This window comes from Pteropus medius, unplaced genomic scaffold (assembly GCF_902729225.1).
Source record: "Pteropus medius unplaced genomic scaffold, Ma_sr-lr_union100, whole genome shotgun sequence".
NCBI lineage: Eukaryota > Metazoa > Chordata > Mammalia > Chiroptera > Pteropodidae > Pteropus > Pteropus medius.
The window spans coordinates 6,919,978-6,938,696 of NW_024349803.1; the positions used below are offsets into that span (position 1 = coordinate 6,919,978).

The window sequence follows — 18,719 nt, forward strand, 5'->3', positions numbered from 1 at the left end:
ACAACTCCATGAGGTGAATTTGTTTATCATCCCTACTTTACAGTGATGAAAAAACCTGAGGTGCAGAGAAGTAACTTGCTAGGAAGAATCAGAACTCTGATTTTAACTAAGGTCTGACTCTAGGAAACATGCACTTGACCATGAAGTAAACAGCTGGGTACTGCAGGGAAAATAAAAGACTTCTTCAGCATGGGGAAGAACTCTCTGCATTCCCTATACTCTCACCTTTTCCCTGCTTTTTTAGCCCAAGTAGGATGACAATACCATTGACCTACTGACCTAGTAATTGGAACTGGGGTGGCTCGGAATCAGAAGCAGAACATGCTAGACAATTTCACATCTACCTGATGGGTCATGAGGAAAGACTAGAAACAGAGTTGATGTCAGGAACAGGATAATTGAGCCTTTGCCAACATAATTATATCCTTTGCACGCTGAGTTCAAAATGATTGAGTCAGAAGGTTTTGCTTTGTGCCAGAGTCATTGACTGACTCCCCAAGAGGTCACCCAGGGTGGTGTTGCCTTAATGAATTTACCACAGAGCTGAACTTGTTTCACAGTCGAGTCGCTATCCTGAAGTTCATCTGCCTGGAAAAGCCTAACTCCCAGCAACCCAATTCATAGGAGGCTGAAGTATATAACCAGATACCCATGTATTCATTAACAGTTGATGTTAGCCCTTCTGTAACTGCAATGTTTCTCTGTCAACTGAGGCACCCTTTTCCCAATATCAGCAACCCTAGGGGACCAAATGAATCATCAGCAGGCTAGCTAGTGAGTGTATCCCAGGAGTTAAGGGTGGCAGATTCATCCAAGTCAGGGTGGAGATTAGTGAGTCATCTCCATTCCATAGCTAGGCACATCTGTGTTAGATCCAATTTCAAGTTGCTTTCTTCCAGACAGTGGTGGATAACAAGTGTTGACTTCTGGCCTCTTGGCTTTACCTTACTCCTTTTATCTTCTTTCTATCCTCCATCCTCATCTCTCATTCTTATTTCATGTATTCTTCATAAAATACAGTTGATTAGGTTGCCGATCATTCAGTTATCATCACATTCCAAACCTGCCCCTCCCACCTAGGATTAAGACAGGAAGGTCATCTTGATGATGGGGTGGTGATTGTTCCCAAGTTCATTTATTTATGGAATTTTTGATTGTCTATTTTCAGATATATTAAGTTGAACCATATAAAGCTGCAATTTTGGCAGGTCAAAAGCAGTTAAACAGCAGCAACTTCATGTGGTTCATCTACCAGTGGACCAGATACATTAAGGGCAGGCTTAATAAGTCTAACTGTCTTTTGCAAGCCATAGTGGTAGGTGTGTGTTGTGGGGATCAGGCATGGCAGCTCTTTACCTCTTTTGGGAAACCAGCTTCTCTGGGCAGCCACTGGTGTCTGTGCCCTTGTTCCTCTTGCTGTCCACTCATCCTCCAGCTAGAGCCTTAATGTCGGGGATAAATAAAGGAGAGACTTGAGGGAGGTCAATTCTTTGTTACGCATGACAGAGTATGTGTCCTGAAGCCAAAAAGGAAGAATTTTAAGGATCACTTTTAGATAGTCCATGGTTTGTGCATTCCCCTGTGAATGTAGAAAACTGGGGACTAATGGAGATATTTGACATTTTACAAACATCACTCAAACACCTGTGTGATGTACACCATTCCTACCTGCAATGATTTTCATTGTGCTATAATTGTATTTATCCTTGTGTGTCTGCTTCTAGCTACCAGTTTACCATACAATAAGTTCTATGAGGGTAGGGCCTATGTCTAATTTACTAATCCTTAACTCCTATCATAAGGCCTGGTATACAGTAAGTACTCACTAAATAGATGTCTTACACTAATGAAACAGTGTATGAATGAATAAATAAATGAAGAGGTTAAACAAAACATGGAAATATCAGGAAGTCATTATATACCATACCAAATGAAAGGTCTCTGAGCCTTTAAAGGTTAGGAACCAGGCTGATTGCAGAAGTTGACAAGAGGCTCCCCAGAGGAGGTGACCTGAAAGTACTCACTCTCCGATTAAAAAAGGTTGGTGCAACAGCTCAGGCAGTAGCATAGTCTGCCTCACAGCTGTGAGAGAGGAAGCCACAAGTGAAATGAAGCCACAAATGAAAAGTTGCTCCTCATTTCCTGGCAAGCTCTGTGGCCAGCATGAGCTGCATTCCTTTGAGCTGAGCATGTGTGGAATTTCCAGCCTAGGTAGCAGAATGGAACTTGGAACAAATAGCTCAGCAAAAAAGAACCCAGGGACAATGGGGCTGGGCCCAGCTGCCCTTTGCCAGCTCTTGAGCTCACAGAATATTGGAGCTCAGGGGGCCTTGTCAAGGGAAATAAATGATATCCTTTGGATCTTACCACTTCGGAGGACTTAGAGAAAATTTCCATATTCAGACAGCATTAGGATCCTTAGAAGATGTGCTGAAATACCTGGGAATAGTCTGAGTCCTCTTCACTATTCAACTTTCCATCTAGCAAGGAGAAGTGAAGGTCTGTTTTGCTTTAAAGGTAGGGAAAGTCCAAACACTGGAAGGCAGAGAGGAAGATACCTTCATCAAGAAAGAGCAAGAAGATGCTTCAGTGGCAGAGTGATGATGAGAGGGAGGTGGTGATGGCAGGATTTAGGGCTCTGTGTATCTGCTTTGGAGGAGGTTGGCAGGGGAGATTTAAGAAGAACAACTGCTGGGAATATATGCTGTCAGTTTCAGGGCAGGGAATTCAAGGAAGAAGAGACCAGCTACATGGACAAGAGAATAACTATAGACAGTGACACAACCACAAAGACATTGGTCTCTCTACTGTCCTGGCCTGAACTTCTTACACCTGATCAAGCTCTGGGAGCATGCCATCAATCACACTGAAAAATGTAGTGGGACATTTTGCTGTGTCTACCCTCAACTACTGTTCCTTCTCTGCATTTTCCCAAGTCATTATTTCCTTCAAGACACTGATATATTGATGGGGATCTAAGAAAGGGAGGACTGAATTCCAGTTATTCATATCCAGATCTTCTCTTCTAAGAGTATAAGGGAGCTCAAGGCAGGAATGACAAATTATTCAACCTAGAATAAGGCACACTGACTTAACTGTTGCTAAATGGTGCTTCATAGGTAAGAAAAGAACAGACAGAAGGAAGGGAGGGAGACAGAGGGAAAAAGAGAGGAAGGAAGGAAGAAAGGAAAGGAGTGGGGAAAGGAAAAAAGTAAAAGAAATTGGTCACAGTTGTTATGGGAGGTACAGGTGAACTTGGCTTGCATCACAGAAGAGAAATGGTATCACAGAAGTAAGTTACCCAGGGACCCATCCTGGGTGGTTGGGGGCAGTTATTTGGGGAATATGTAAGCTTGTTGGCCAAGGCTAGGTCCTTGATTTACTACTTTGACATATTCTGGACTTAGTTCTTTAATAGTAGTGGAGGAGGGTGAGAAGACCACCTTTAATGGGGAAACTAAAGGAAAACACAAAGAAGTAGCTCTGTTTACTGGTTGTGCTCTATATCCCATGAAGCTACTAACATATCTCTGAGTCACTTCCTCAGTGGTTATAACAGTTCTATCTTCTGTCCTTAGGAGGAAATGGAAAGTTTAATACCTTACATTAGACCACCTTTTTCATATACGAGGATTCATTTCATTCTCAAGGCCCAGAAAGTACTTAAATGGTAAAGCCAGGTTTTGCATGGGCATTTTGTCCCCATCCCTATGATACATTATTCTCCTTTTTATCCTTTTTATAAGGATAAATTACAATCATCATCCATACTCAAGCCAGGGCAGCTGGGCAGTATTTATGTATTAAAAAATCATTTATGTCTCATCCAACGCGTGTTAAACACTGTGCTGGGCAGCTAACAGGTAACTTTCTCTGCATATCTTACAAGAGCTAATAATTCCCATTTTCCAGGTCAAGAGTTGAGGGTCAGATTTATCTAGCTTGACCTTAGTAGACGGTCAAGCTTAGTAGGGGTGGAGTTCAGACAAAATCAATCCCTTCTGTCTACCTACCGGTTTATTAAAGATCTTTTAGTAAACGAGACCTAAACTTCAAGCCCACTGTTCTCACTTTCATAATAATCATTCCATAAGATGAAAATTAATAGTTGCCAGACCAGAGAGGGTGGATGTACAGAAGCAAGCAGAGGGAGAGGTACCATCTTTAACACAGCTAACACCACACAAGCCTTTCAGTTTCGCTAAAGTTCAAATGCCAAGGCCAGAGTATGCTCTGGGCGAGCGAACACACTTGTACCCTACGCATACGCCCAGATGGTCTCTGCCCGCTCCTTCGACGGGACCTCTTTAGCCCAGTCACCAGCCAGCCACTCTAAACTCCTGCCCTCAAGACTAAACCCTCTACCAATCGGGAAGCCAGAGTCATCAGCACGTCACTTATTTAGCATCTTCCCTCCTTCCCCCGCCCCCACGCCACGGCCCCACCCCGTCTGAAGCAGGGATTGTCGCCTAAGCACTGAGTCCTGGCATCTGATTGGCTCCTTTGCCAGCTCCGCCTTCGTCTCCTCCCGTCGCCCTCCCCTCTGCGCTTCCACGGCGGCGGGCGGCTCTTGTACGCAGGCGCGGGCGCTGCCTCTCTCTTGTAGTGGCCCGCCCTCCTCCTCCCCCTCCTCCCTCCCCCACTTAACCTCTCCCCTCCTCTCCCGGCCTGCGTGCGCGCTTCTTCCTCCTGCACGCGCCGCCGCTAGTCCAGCAGTCTCGCCGGAGCTTCTGGCCCGCGCGTTCCTTTTCCCCTCCGGCTGCGGAGCGGTCGGGATCCTGCACCGTGGTAGCGGCAGCAGCGGCAGTCCCGGCGCGCTCGGGCGGCGGCAGCGGCGCGCGAGTCCCCCGGCGGACCGTACCACCGCCCGCCAGCACGCGGGGGGAGCTGCCCGCCCCGCCGCACACGCCTCGGCGACCCCGCGGGGCTGAGGCGTCGCCGCGCCCGTGAGCCTGAGCGCAGAGCCGGCCTCGACCCCGAGGTCGGAACCCCGCGGGCGGCGCCGGTCCCCGGCCCCACCCATCCGGGCCGAGGAGACTGAGGCCATGGCTGAGACGGAGGAGCGGAGCCTGGACAACTTCTTCGCCAAGAGGGACAAGAAAAAGAAGAAGGAGCGGAGCAACCGGGCGGCGAGCGCGGCGGGCGCGGCAGGCGGCGCCGGCGGGATCAGCGGAGCCGCGGGCGCGGTGGGCGGTGGGGCGGGCGCCGGGGCCCGGCCGGGCGACGGCGGGACCTCAGGCGCGGGGGCCGCCGGCCCTGGGGCCGCCACCAAGGCCGTAACGAAGGTGAGGGGCCGGGACTTGGGACCGGGGCCGCGCGCTTGCGACCATGTGCCCGCCCCCGCCGGCCTGCCTGGCGGAGCGTCCGGGAGGGGCTTCCCGGGGCTGGTCAGCTACGGACCGGTGCGGAGTCTGGCCACGTGACGTGGGCTTACCACGTTGGGCCGGCTTGCCTTCTCCCCACGGGACCCCTTCCACCTCGCTCCCGACCCGCCTCTCTGCACCCCGTGTCGCTCGACTTCTGCCAACACCCAGGCAAGCAGCACCTTCGAGGGGAAATTGGTCTGAGTCCGAAGTGCCCAGCATGGAGGAGCATTTATCGAGTGACGTCTCCTCTGAGTAATTTAGTATTCTGACTTCAGCCCAGTATTCGGAGCTGAATTTTCTAACAGTCGCATTTGTGGCAACTCTAATTTGGCATTACTCAGTCTCAGCCTGTAGAAGTCACATGGCAACACTGAGGTAGACATTTAGTTGTGGACTTAACCATTGACTTCTTCATTCGGCTTTTCCTGCTTGCTTTTAAAGTAACAGCTCTCGTGAGGGAACCCAGTGGAAGTAACTGTCTGATGGGCGCGTTTGTCCTCCAAACTAGTCGACCTCAGGATCAAGCAAGAACTTCTGCTAGGAAACGAGTCCATACTTTAGTTTCCAGTCACTTGATCCCTTTTCATAGTCTGACATTTGCTTCGTGATATTTTTATGAATATCTTTAATTAATCAAATGGTATGTATTTTACAGGATGAAGATGAGTGGAAAGAATTTGAGCAAAAAGAGGTTGATTACAGCGGCCTCAGGGTCCAGGCAATGCAAATAAGGTATGATCTGGTTACAGAACTGTTTAGATAATCCTTAGGATAGGTATTGATCTTTGGTTATTCTTTAGCCCCAAAACATCATCATCATAGCCTTGTGCTATAGGTAGTCTTATGAGACGTCTAGTGTAGTCCTTCTCTCTGTGATGGCAGTCATTCTATATGTTGATCAGAATTAGCTGCCAGCTCCAAAATCCTGAGAGAGCTTGCCTACTTCCAGTGCTGGTTAGGTTATTTTTGAGACAGCTAAAAATGATTTTGTGGTTTCAAAATACTTTTAATATTGGTGAGTTGAATTTAGTTTTTCTTTTTGTTTCAGAAATAACAAGTTTTCATATCTTTTCCAATAAACAGGTTAATTGAAGCATACTTACAGAGAAGAACAGATGTTACACATGCACACAGTTAACCAAAGTCAAGAAACTGAACATTATTGGTAGAGAAGAAAGCTCCCCTCCAAGTCCAATATATGGTAGTCAGTTTTAGGTTCATATAAATGTCATGTTTTGAAGGGCTGGTAAAGTAGGAAAAGTGGTTCCATTGGTTTAAAATTAAAAACCGTTTATTCCCAATTTAAAGAAAGAAATGATCCCAATGACCTTCCTCCAGTTTGAAGTTTTCAATTTGTATACACCAGTGACCATATGGCATAGTGGAGGAAATAATTTTCCTTTTTGGAATACTGTCTTTTGATCTCTCTAGGTGATAATATTTATGGCCTTAAATAACTCATTGAAAAACCAGAGCTAATATTTTTGACATTTGTCGAATACTTAACACAGCTGGGCATTAATGTCCTAGGTTCTTTAAATCATTTCATGAGCTTAGGGAAACCTGATTGATAGTGGGAAACTTTAGGAAATGCAACCTCTCTACTCTTAAGATTCCTTTGTAGTAGCGTTAAGTAGAAGTGATTAGATTGGAGTTTTACTTCTTAACCATTTGGGTTTGTGGAACTGCTTACGTGCGTGCATATGTGTGTGTTTCCTCTCTCTTGTGGAATAAGGCTTTTGGTCTGCCTTTCTGACTGCAGGCCCCAGACTGAAGCTTCTTGAAGACTTGAGCAACAGGAAGGATAGTGTTTGGTCATGTTGAACTTAGTGAGCAAGAGCAGCACTTTCTGAAGGGAAAAGGTTTCAAGTTCACTGAATGTTAGAAATTGATTTTGGTATATTATGAAAGATATTTAAACTACTTAGTTTTCTGTCATTGAATATATATCCTATATCCACAGTCAGAACTATTTCAGTCTTCATATTTGGCTCCTCCTGAGATGGTGAAATATTTCTTAAATTACTTATATCTTTCATCTTTTCCAGGGACTAGTATAAGTATTTAAGTTCTGCTTGACTTTAAGTAAAAATATTTATATTTATATTTATATATTTATTTATTTATATATATATATATATATTTTTTTTCATTATTCAAGTAGACATCCAGAGGTCTTCCTCTAATCTACTAACAAGATCCTCAGTCACTATGGAGCCTGGGGGTCTGTATTTCTGTTTCCTCTGTAAATCATTCAATATAGAGAACTCTTAACAGCTTTCAGGAAAGGCTTGAGAATGAGAAGCCATGTGAGATTTAATAAGAATAACTAAAATTTTCATTTTACATACTCAATATTCTTGTAAACTGTAGTAAGTTTTCTTTACAGTAAAAGTAGGATAGGAGTTCCCAAGGAAAGAGATCTTTCATAGGAGTAGTTACTCACATATATGAGATGAAGTTGATAATGTGGCACAAAGATGGACTTTTGGGAACGGACAAACTTGGGTTTACATTTTAGTTCTGCTACTTGTGTGACCTTGGGAAAGTCACTTTAGTTTTGAACATTGGTTCTTATCTGCAAAATTGAACCAGCTACTCAGGATTGTTGTGAGGACTTTAAACAAGATGTAAAATACCCACTGAGTTAACTTTAATCATCATCTCCGTTCAGTGGGTAAATTAGAATGACTTACTCTGCTGTTTACCCACGAGGCACCTGATTTGTAGTACCAAGATTTGAGGAGAAGGGAAGTGGAGTCATATACGGTTATCATGACTAACGTCAGACACTGCTGAGTCAGTTCACTGTGGACATAATAGAAGAAAGTGACATGTTCAGATTGGCTTTAGTATAACCATACAAAAATCCTCAGAGTGTTCAGTGTTGCTGGCAATTTTGAATGATTATCTTCTATGGCTTTGTCCTGTTTGGGCAGAAGCCCTTAGAAGGAAAGAGAAATGAGATTTTTTTCCTTTCTCTGGGATTTGGGAGGTAGTAGTGTTTATGCCTTTAATCTGTTATCTTCTATCTGTGTGAGAGGCAATCTGGCTATCTCAATGTGGGCAAGGAAAATGAAACTTTGTAAGTTGACTTAAAATATTTTGAAATTCACAGCCTGTAGTCTTAAATCTTTTCTTCCAACTTTTTGCTTTGAAAAATTACAAACTTCAGAAAATTTGCAAGAATAGTAAAATAAGCGCCCATGTGCTCTGCTTACATCTACCAGTCGTTTTTGCCACATATGCTTTATCTTTAGTTATTAGCTGCAGATACTGCATACAGTCTTCAAGTTCGACACTAGTCCTTATAGTAGATTAGTAATAAGCTCGACCTTTATCAAAGATAAGTGCACATTTGAAAGGGGGAAATTTCAGTAGCAGCAAAATGCTGTGGTAATGTCCTATCTCACATTTACCAACTAGGTCAAGAATTGAGTACCAAGAGTATTGTTATAAGGACATGTCAAATTTTGTGTGTAAATTAATAGATGTTAATCAAGGTCATGTCATTATTTATAGATAAGTTTTTGAGAGGGGAGCCATTGAGATGGTGATAAAAGAAGGGGCCTAACATTTGAGTTTAGATTATTGGTTAATAGTCTAACCAATTTTTAAAATGGATTTTTAGGAGAAACATTTCATTTATTGCTTGAGGTTACAAAATGTTGAGTATATGTCATGTTTCCATAAAGAATTGAGTTCTTGGAGCTCAGTGGTTTTCTGGTAACCTTAAGAAATCTAGACTTTTAAACCCATTAGGTAGGGCTGGTTAAGTTGTCCTTTGAGGAGAAGAAATTACTCCTTTATTCATACTGGATTCATTGTAGCAAATATTTGTGTGAGTACTGCATGCTGGGTTTTGGGGTCATAAATATAACTCATACTCTGCCAAACCCAGAAGATCATTTCGGTGATATGGGGCACAGGAGACACTTAGTCTACCATCAATGGGTCGAAAGAGTCCTTGGATGAGATACGGGGACATTTAAGCTTCCAGGCATAACTCAGCAAGCCATTTCTATCTCCCCATTTTACTGTTGTAATAGTGTTTGGCTAATAGTGTAAAACCAGTGGAGATCCCCAGCATTCCAGTAGAAGTGCAGTTAAGTCTGGATTGTGTTTTAGCTGCTTCTCCCATGTAAAGTTGGGGATGATGGGGGGTTAGGATCCATGAATTCTCGTGTAATGTCCCTAAAGATAAAGAGGTAAAACCATTCTGTTCATTCTAAATATACTGCTGCAGGATGTGTAATCCTGAACAATCTTATTAAAGAAAGTGAATTCCTCAAATCTGAAAATAGAGAAAATTTCTCTGTCATATCTGAGCTATAGAGAGGATAAAATGAAATAAGAGACAACCAGAAACGATAAGGGCCCTGGAGTCCCACTGACTTGGTGCTGCTACTTTGTAGTCCTGGAGAAGGTACTTAAATGTCTATCAGTTTTCTCACACGTACAATGGATCTTCTCCCTGCCTTAGTGTTATTGCAAGGTTTAACAACTTTGTAGTACGCACGCTGCCTGGCATGGTAGAGATTCAGTAAATATACCTTTTCTAGCACCATCATGCTCCCTACCCTACCAATAGTGCCTTACAGACTTATGTATATTTAATACTAGAATATTGTGAATTGTGGTATTGAATTTACGATAACATTATAGCATTTAAAAATGTCAAATTTGGCCTACGAGAATCTATATGTGGGTAAAGCACGAAATTTTAGCCTAATTGTCTTCTGTGAAAATAATTCTTTACAACGTAGTTCTTGTTCTGGCTTTAGTATTTAGAGATTTGACATTTTCTGGAATATGTATATGAAAAAATAATAGGATATTCAAATAATTTCTACTCTGCTGTTAGCACTGTGGTGTTTTGGCAAGGCTCTTAGCATCTCTGGCCTTTAGTTCCCTCTGTTGGATGAAGGATCTTGACTAGACGATTTCCATTGTTGAGTTTAGCTAATATTTAAGAATCTTAAGAAGCCAAAATACTAAATTGTCTAATGCCTATTTTTATAGATATGCAGTCCCTCTAATTAAACAGATCACTCTTATTTTTTAGTAATAGTTTATAGTTTAGAGATATCTTTAGATACAGATTGTTTTATTCATTTAACTTGTCTCAGGGTAAAGAGGTGATAAATACTAGACAGTAAAGGAATTTTTTTACTTCAGACTCAGTATTTTATCGGAACAAACTGAGTTTTTCTTTAAAAATTTTTTATGAATCAGAAGAACAATATACTTATTTTTAAAGAACATTTGAAATGATTAACAGCATATGTATAAGAATTACAGTCCCTTCTGCTTGGAGATAATTAGTGTTAAAATTTTTTGATTTGTAGTTATTTATTGCAAGCTGATAATTCTGGAATTTAGATGTATTAATCACCAAATATTAATTTGAGGGGAAAGTTATTTTATAGTCTAATATATATATTTAACAGTTGTGATTCAGCGCATTGCTGTTTCAAAGTGTAAATGACCAACTGCAAGCTATCTCAGCTTGAGTATATAAGGGTGTAAAAGTGCCATGAAGGCACTTAAATCTTTGTAAGGGGTCTTACTTTCCTGTCTGGCATGTATTGGGTTTGCTAGGACATTACTAATTAGTTCATTGTAGGTAGGTGAATAACATGCATGGTTTTACTCATGAACCAAGCAAATTACATTATTGTATAATTAAATTGGCATGGCTTCAGAAGTGGTAACTTTTTAAAAATTATGGAGGGACAGTTCTGATAGTTGGATACCACTATTGGACTCTTGGTTAAATTATGACCTCCATGTCTCTACCTGGTCCTTCATTCACTTTAAAAGTTTTAGAAAACAGGGTCATACTGTTTGGTGTCCTTTTTTTTAATCCATTTATTTTATTATTTAAAAATCCATTTAGAACATGTTTTCATGTTTCCAAATGAAAACTTTTTTTCCTATTATCAAGGTATACGTGCTGCTTGTGTGAAAACACAAGTGAATATTAAAAAGCATATAATAGTGAACATTTACAGCATTTACTATGTACCAGGCAGTGTTCTCAGTTCTTTGTTAACTTAGTCTTCATAAAGGGACTGTTATTTCCATTTTACACTTGAGAAAATTGAGGCATACAGAAGTTAAAGGCCATACTCATGTTGGTTTATAAGTGTCTTTATAAGAAACCATTAGCTATTGAAGAAATTTGTTTTGCAGCCAGGACTTATCTTGTTTAAATGAAAATGGAAGGAAAGCACCCTTCCATGTTGTTTTGCGAAGCCAGGAAAGGCCATGATGTTCCTAAGGTCACATAGTCAGGGTGGGAATCATCTGTACGTTTTTATGACCATGATCGTAGATCAGATATCAAAAGGAGAAAATGTCTAAAAGAGAGGAACGCTAGGGGGCAGAGCTTCATGCAACAGCCATGGTTTTTTTGTTTTGTTTTTGTTTGTTTTTTGTAGGAGGGAAAGGGTAGTTAGAATGGTAGAGATTAATAGATTGCTGACCTAGGAAAAACCACCATTATCAGGGAAGAGATTGGTAGTCTGTGCCAGGTGCATCCTCAGCAAGGGAAAGAGTTGGAAAAAGTTCAGTTTGGCAGTTATCTCCCAGTTGTGAAGGCAGCACTATAGAGACTCAAGAAACATGTGCTTGATTATTTAGAACATTAAAGTTTACATAAAATAGTAATAAGTAATCCAGCAAAAGGAGAAATAATCCAAGATACCTTGGAGAAATTATAGATTTCTGACTCAGGTCAATTCAAGAAGAAATTTTAAAGTGGCATTAAAAAAATACTGCAGGCAATCTCAGGATGCGGTGTTACTATTGAGGATATGGTTTGCATTTATAATCACTAGTAAGCCAAAGACTGAGTTCTTGTATTATAATCCGTTTTAAATGGATGGCACATATCTGGTGTTAGGGACCAGTTCTGTGTATTCTGTGTCAGACAGTAGAAACTGGCACTAATTAAATCTGTAGCACTGATGTAAACATGGAGCACTGACTTGTTTTCCTCTGTTAGAATGTGAATTCTAAATTTGAGAGTATTTTGTAACATGTACTAAAGGATTGGCAAATGAAATTATATGACTTTTCAAAAACTGTTCGATCACTAAAAATATGCTTACCATAAGTGCCTGTTTGTACACTTTGGTCTTAGAAAAATCTAGTAATTATACTTTGAATCCTTCAAGTCGCCCTGTTCTCTGCATTTCAGGTTAGAGTAAGCTCTCTTCCCTCCCTCAGTTGCTTAAGCCAATAGCTGGAGTCCTGCTCTTTCTTGGGGCTGCTATAAATAATCATGCCTCTTGTCGTAGCCTAGCATGTCAGTATGCTAAATATTTCTAAACGTTCTTGAGTGTATGAAGTTTGCAAAAGAGAAGTGGAGCCTATCCAACTAAGTGGTTTTCTAAACCTTTTCTCAGCAACAAAATCCTTTTTTTATGTGAAGTCAAGTAGAAGTTGCACTGTATAAAGTAGATAAAATCTCATATTTCTCTCTCCCCCATAGTGAAAAGGAAGAAGATGATAATGAAAAAAGAGAAGATCCAGGTGATAATTGGGAAGAAGGTGGAGGTGGTGGTGGCGGTGGTGGTGTAGAAAAATCTTCAGGTCCCTGGAATAAAACAGCTCCGGTACAAGCACCTCCTGCTCCAGTAATTGGTAATCTTAATATTTCATTTTTATAAGGGGTCTATTTATGTATAATTTTATGTATGGTCAGCTTTCAACTAAAGGCATGCTTGTGGTAGGGTTAGTGGGGCTCCTTTCCATTCTTGGCAGAGAGATTTGTATATGTATGTTTAAAGACTTCCACATCCAAAGGAATTCGAAAGTTAAGATACATGGCTTTTCTTTTTTTACATACTTAACATTACTACAAACACAGTTGCAGTAAAAGGATCCATGCTGCTTAAATTTATATGTAAACTGGCCAAATTTAAATATTTAAGCATGTATTACAATTTTAGACAGCTGACTAAGGAATAGTGGTACCTGTGTTTCACCTGTGGTCTTCTTTTTTTTTTCCATTCCCCATTTTCCTGTCTTGAAGTGTTAATTCTCAGAAGAGAGGATTTTATCACTCCCAAGGAGATAAAAAATAGTTCTTGGGGGATGAAGAAATCTTAGATCTTAAAGTGATTTGTGGCCCATCGGAGGGCCAAAGTATGTAAACAGATGTGCAGTGTGTGTCTGTGGAATTAACATTTCTTGGTGGGATGACAGTGGCGATTAGGAAACATGTTTAAAAAGGCTCCTTACAAGGACAATAATGAAAAAAGTTGTAGAAACATTGCTTTAATATATATGCATTATTTTATACAAAATAATATGAAGAATAACAAATCATCTCAAATCTTACGGCCCAGAGATCACAGATAACTACGCCGACATTTTTGCATTCTTTCTGGCCTTTTGTTACGTATATGTTTTTCCATTTAATTTTTTTTTTTAACTGCATCTGTCAGTGATCTCTCATGGTCTCTGCATTGCTAAATCTGTTGCTGATTTGCCCCATCAGCAGCGTCTGCCACAGTTGATTACCCTTTTGGAACACATTCTTCTGTTGGTTTTCAGGACACCACATTCTCCTACCACCGGTTGGTTGGTTCTCAGCCTCCCTTGCTATTACCACTTCTCCCCCTGCCCTCTACATGCTAGTCTGCTCCTGCACTCAGCCCTTTCTCCTCTGTCTGTCTACCCTCCCTCCCTCGGCAGTCTACATGCCAGCGACTTCTAAACTTACATTATCAGCTCTCCTGAACTCCACACAAGTTTATCTTAACTGCCTACCCAACAAACATCTCAGCCTCAACATGTCCAAAACCGAACTCTTTATATATATTTGCCGCACCCCACAACCTTTCTCATCTCATTGCTATGCTTTCAGTCACTTACGCCACAAACCTTGGCGTCATCTTTGACTCTTATTCCAAACCTAAATTTAATCTGTCAGTAATTTCTTTTTGGCTTTACTTTCAAAATAAATTCAGACCGTTTATATGACTAGTTCTCAGCAGTTCCATGGCTAACACCCTGGTTTCGAACTATCATTTTTTTAATGGATCCCTCAGGTAGCCCCTTATCTGGTCTGCCTGCTTCTCTACATACACTGTTCCCAACACAGCCAGCAGCAAGAGTGGTGATCTTTTCAGATACGGCAGAGCACGTCCCTGTGCTGTTTGTTAACTTCCAATAGCATCCCTCTAATCAGAGTAGAAGCCTAAGTTTTCAGTGACTTATGGCCAGGCAGGCCATAGACACCTGCCTGGTGATTCCCCTTTTTTGTAGTTTGTCGTTTTGTAATCTGAACTTGCTCACCCTGCTGCTGCAGGCCCTTTGTACCGATATTTTCAGCCTGGAATTCTTTCTTTATAAAGGCAGTTGGTAAGCTTTTTCTCTAAAGGGCCAGATAGTAAATAATTTAGGTTTTGAGGGCCATGCAGACTTTTTTTAATTTCTCAGCTCTGCTGTTGTAGCACAAAGCAGCCGTGGACACTACGTACACCTACTGTGTAGTTGTGTTCCAGTAAAACATTATTTACAAAATCAGAGTTGGACCGGATTCGGCTTGTTTGCCAACTCTAGATACGTTGGCCTCGTCCTTTCAGCCTTTGCTTAATTTTCATCACTGACGACTCTCCGGAATCACCTTATTTAAAATCAACAGCCCTTTCTAGCACCTTCCTATCCATTTTGTGCTTGCTTTACAAACCCTTCCCCACTTCCAATTATTGGTATGGCACCTATCTTTTTACATATTTTGTTTCCTCCTCCTACAATAGCACTGTCGAATAGTATTTTTTTGCAGTGATATAATAACACTGTTCAGTATAGTAGCCACTAGCCACATGTGTCTATTAAGTACTTAAAATGTGGTTTTAAAACACTGAATCCATATTGAAGATGGGGGAAAATGGTACATAGGAAAAGGCTAGAAGGCTGCCTTCTCAAAATGTTATACATTGTGAAAGACTTTGGACTGCTCAGCTGCTTAATTATTTTCCATTTTACAAAAATAAAGAGGAAGAACCTTAAAACCCATTGACGTGGAAGACAGTGAAATCATTAAGATTATATCTAGTATTTATTTTTATTTTTTTGTTAGTCATCTTTACAATTAAAAAGAACTATGCAGCCATTCTATTAAATAAGTTCCCTACAGATGACATCTAATCCACTAACCAGGTAAAGAAATGATTATCTGCATTTACTGTTATGTAAACTGAGGACTAAAGTGGTCATACTCTGAAAGGCAATTCCTATGAGACCTGTCTTCCAAGTCCAGCAGATTCCTTCCCACTTCCAATTAGTTTCCTTAACTTATTTACACAGGTAATTAAAATTGTACGTGGAAGAGAGGTTAGGGGACTACCCTAGAATATTTTCACTTTCCGACATTTCCTCAGAAAACAGAATTTCCTTCTGTTGTCCAGAGACCTTTCTTATGTCAGATACTGGTTTGATTTCTGTAATTGTTAAATGATAGATATTATAAGCCTAGCCTATTAAAATGCCAAGCATTGAATATTTCCTCTAAGCTGTTTTGAAATGTTAGTTACAGAAACCCCAGAACCGGCAATGACTAGTGGTGTGTATAGGCCTCCTGGAGCCAGATTAACCACAACAAGGAAAACACCGCAAGGACCACCAGAAATATATAGTGACACACAGTTCCCATCCCTGCAGTCCACTGCCAAGCATGTAGAAAGCCGAAAGTAAGTACTCTAATGGTCACATTTTGTTTTGGAGCCCTCTCTGTTCCTTGGCCGGGAATGGGATAGAGAAGATATAAAAACCTACCTAGTGTGTGTGTTTGGCGGGGGAGGGGGCGGTGTTACTCCTTTCTGGTAAAGCCCAGGCTGCATCTGACAGGCAGCTGATAATTAGGATGAGACTTACGTGCCCAGGAGAAGGGAAGGGCTCTGGAGGGGGTGAGAGGAAAAGGCACCAAAGACAAACTCTCTGCATAAGTTCCGTTATCCTTGGCTTATGTTCTGTAGCTCTTAGAAGCCTCACCTAGTTAGAATGCTTTATTAAGCACATGTTGTTGGTTTATGTTCCATATACAGAAACTAAAAATGAAAGAACAGTATATTTCATTATATTCCCAGTTAATGTGAATAGACGAAAGATGTTGACATTTATAAATCTAATATTAAAATCTTATTTTAGCAGGTACTTAAAATGAATGCTACCTGGAGTTAAATGACCACATATGGCACATCCACGTCTTACTTAGGGACATGCATTTTTAAAGTTAAAATGGGAAGAAATATAAATGACATCAGATGGAAATACTGGTTTTGGGGGGTGCCTTTTAAAGTAAATCCCAGCCTTTTGCCTCTTTAAGAGCACAGCTGGCTTGAATTTGAACCTCTACCTGGACTTGCTCCTCTGCCCTGTCCTGCATAATGAGGAGCAGTGATCCACCACATTCACCTTTCCCTACCTGGTCCTCGCCCATAAAGGAGAAGTGAGGAGAAATCATTGAGTCATGAGCAGAGCTTTATTTGAATGAACAAATTGTCGCCCTTACGCATAAAAAGAGATGTATTGTCTGTTATTTGCTAAAATAAAAGTGAGTCTTAGAAGGAATCACCATATTACTCTATAGCTTTTTAACTTTCCAGTTGTCTTCAAGTTGGTCCCAAAGTAGGTTTGCAGATAATAGTATTCAGCAGATTTGCTACCACAGAAAGTGGGACCATAGAACTTATATTAACAATATTCTGTTTTCTGTTCAATTGAAGTCTTAAAAATGGTTTGATAAGGATTTTGTATACTAGTTTTCCTCTCTTATCTCTCCTTCAAGATTCTTCTAAGGGGTGGCTTTCTTTTTTTAATACAAGGAAGAATATTTTCAAAACAACCTCAAGAAATATTTACTGATTACATTTCTTTTCCCATAGGGATAAAGAAATGGAGAAGAGCTTTGAAGTAGTAAGACACAAAACTAGAGGTAGGGATGAGGTTTCAAAAAACCAGGCACTTAAACTTCAGCTAGACAACCAGTATGCTGTACTCGAAAATCAGAAAAGCAGCCACACACAGTACAATTAAGGAATGGTCTTTCCTAACCCTTATAAGGTAACTAGACCACAGCTAAGCACCATGAACAGCCATTCGTCATCTGATCTCTGCTTGGATCTACAGCAACCGATGCAGACCACTCGGTATAAGTGACCGGCCCTATTGCACTATGGAAGTTTAAAGTGTCAGAGCTGCTCTTTATATTGAATTTAGGGGGATTTTCATTGTTATAAATGTGTGAAGTAGGTTCAGCAGTGTTCTTTCATAATAATTACTCTGCAAATACAAAAAAAAACCCTGCAGCCAGTGGTCATTTCAAAATCTTTTTATGTTCAGATACTGAGCCTTCGTAAGGGTTGACTACCTCAGATTTGCTGCACTCATTGTGAACTTCATGTGGATCACAACTTCTGGATAAGAAGGTTTCAGCTTATAAGTGTCGGTGTGAAACTTGAAACCAGCTCTATTGGATTCCTATCAGAAATCCTGCAGAAAGTCAGCCATCTGGGTTCTGATCTGCTGTAAAAGATGAAGATTTAAGTGACCTTAATTAACCTGTCCTGTGCCCCTTAAGGAATACTCTCTGTAGTAGGCTGTGGCTGTATTAGAGTTCCTGGAATATGCCATTCTCAAAAGAACCGATGTGTTCAAATAATCTATGTAGGGCTGTGATTTATCATTTAAACTTTGAGTTGTATTCTGAGGTAACCACAAATTCAACCAAACTTGGGTCCACTGAGGGGCGGGGGGAGGGAATAATCTTGTTTCTTCTAGTAATTTTTTATTTGGATGGTAGTGTTTTTTTCCGTGTTCCACATTAAGGCCTGCTTTGACTTGGAATAAGTTCTTTGACAGAGCATATTGCTTGGTTAAGTAAGTAACCTGAAATATGCATTAGAATTGTGAGGTGTCTCGTGAATTTGCCAATCCCTAGAGTGGAACCAAATAGCCTTTGGTGTAAAGGGCAGTGGATGCAGGGGGGCTCTACTTCAGGTGCTGCTAAAGCCTCCTCGAAATCAGGTCTAAATTGTAAACTGCAGTAGAAAGAGTATATAGTTCCTGCTCAGGCCAAGGGATTCACTGACCTGTCCTTATAAATTCAGAGCAACGTGAGCAGAATCTCAACCTAAAACCCACTTGAGTTTCGTGGATCTTGCATGAACTTTGACAATTCCAGATACACTTGTGCCCAAACGTTTAAGGTATTGGACTTTCTATAAATGCGATAATTGTCCCAGCTTAGCTCTGTTATCAGCCTTCTGATGTGTCTTTACGTTGTTCATTTGGAGAGTCAAGGGCGAAAGACAGGTGATGTAGCACTTCTGTTTTTAA

The 18,719-nt window shown here is 40.9% G+C and overlaps 1 protein-coding gene across 5 annotated transcripts; it reads left to right on the forward strand.

The window, feature by feature from the left end:
* The first annotated feature begins 4,673 nt into the window (after positions 1–4,673).
* On the forward strand, positions 4,674–18,042 carry CDV3 (CDV3 homolog). 5 transcript variants are annotated; one of them, XM_039837166.1, is made up of 5 exons: positions 4,674–5,285; positions 6,022–6,098; positions 12,865–13,016; positions 15,913–16,072; positions 16,530–16,952. In XM_039837166.1, exons 1-5 carry the CDS (start codon positions 5,046–5,048, stop codon positions 16,543–16,545), a joined length of 645 nt encoding a protein of 214 aa, XP_039693100.1. In that variant the 5' UTR covers positions 4,674–5,045; the 3' UTR covers positions 16,546–16,952. The 5 variants fall into 5 exon arrangements, with proteins under 5 accessions (XP_039693100.1, XP_039693101.1, XP_039693102.1 ...); XM_039837167.1 differs by having other exon boundaries at positions 16,533–16,952; XM_039837168.1 differs by lacking the exon at positions 16,530–16,952 and adding an exon at positions 17,724–18,042 and having other exon boundaries at positions 4,675–5,285.
* Positions 18,043–18,719: the final 677 nt, after the last annotated feature.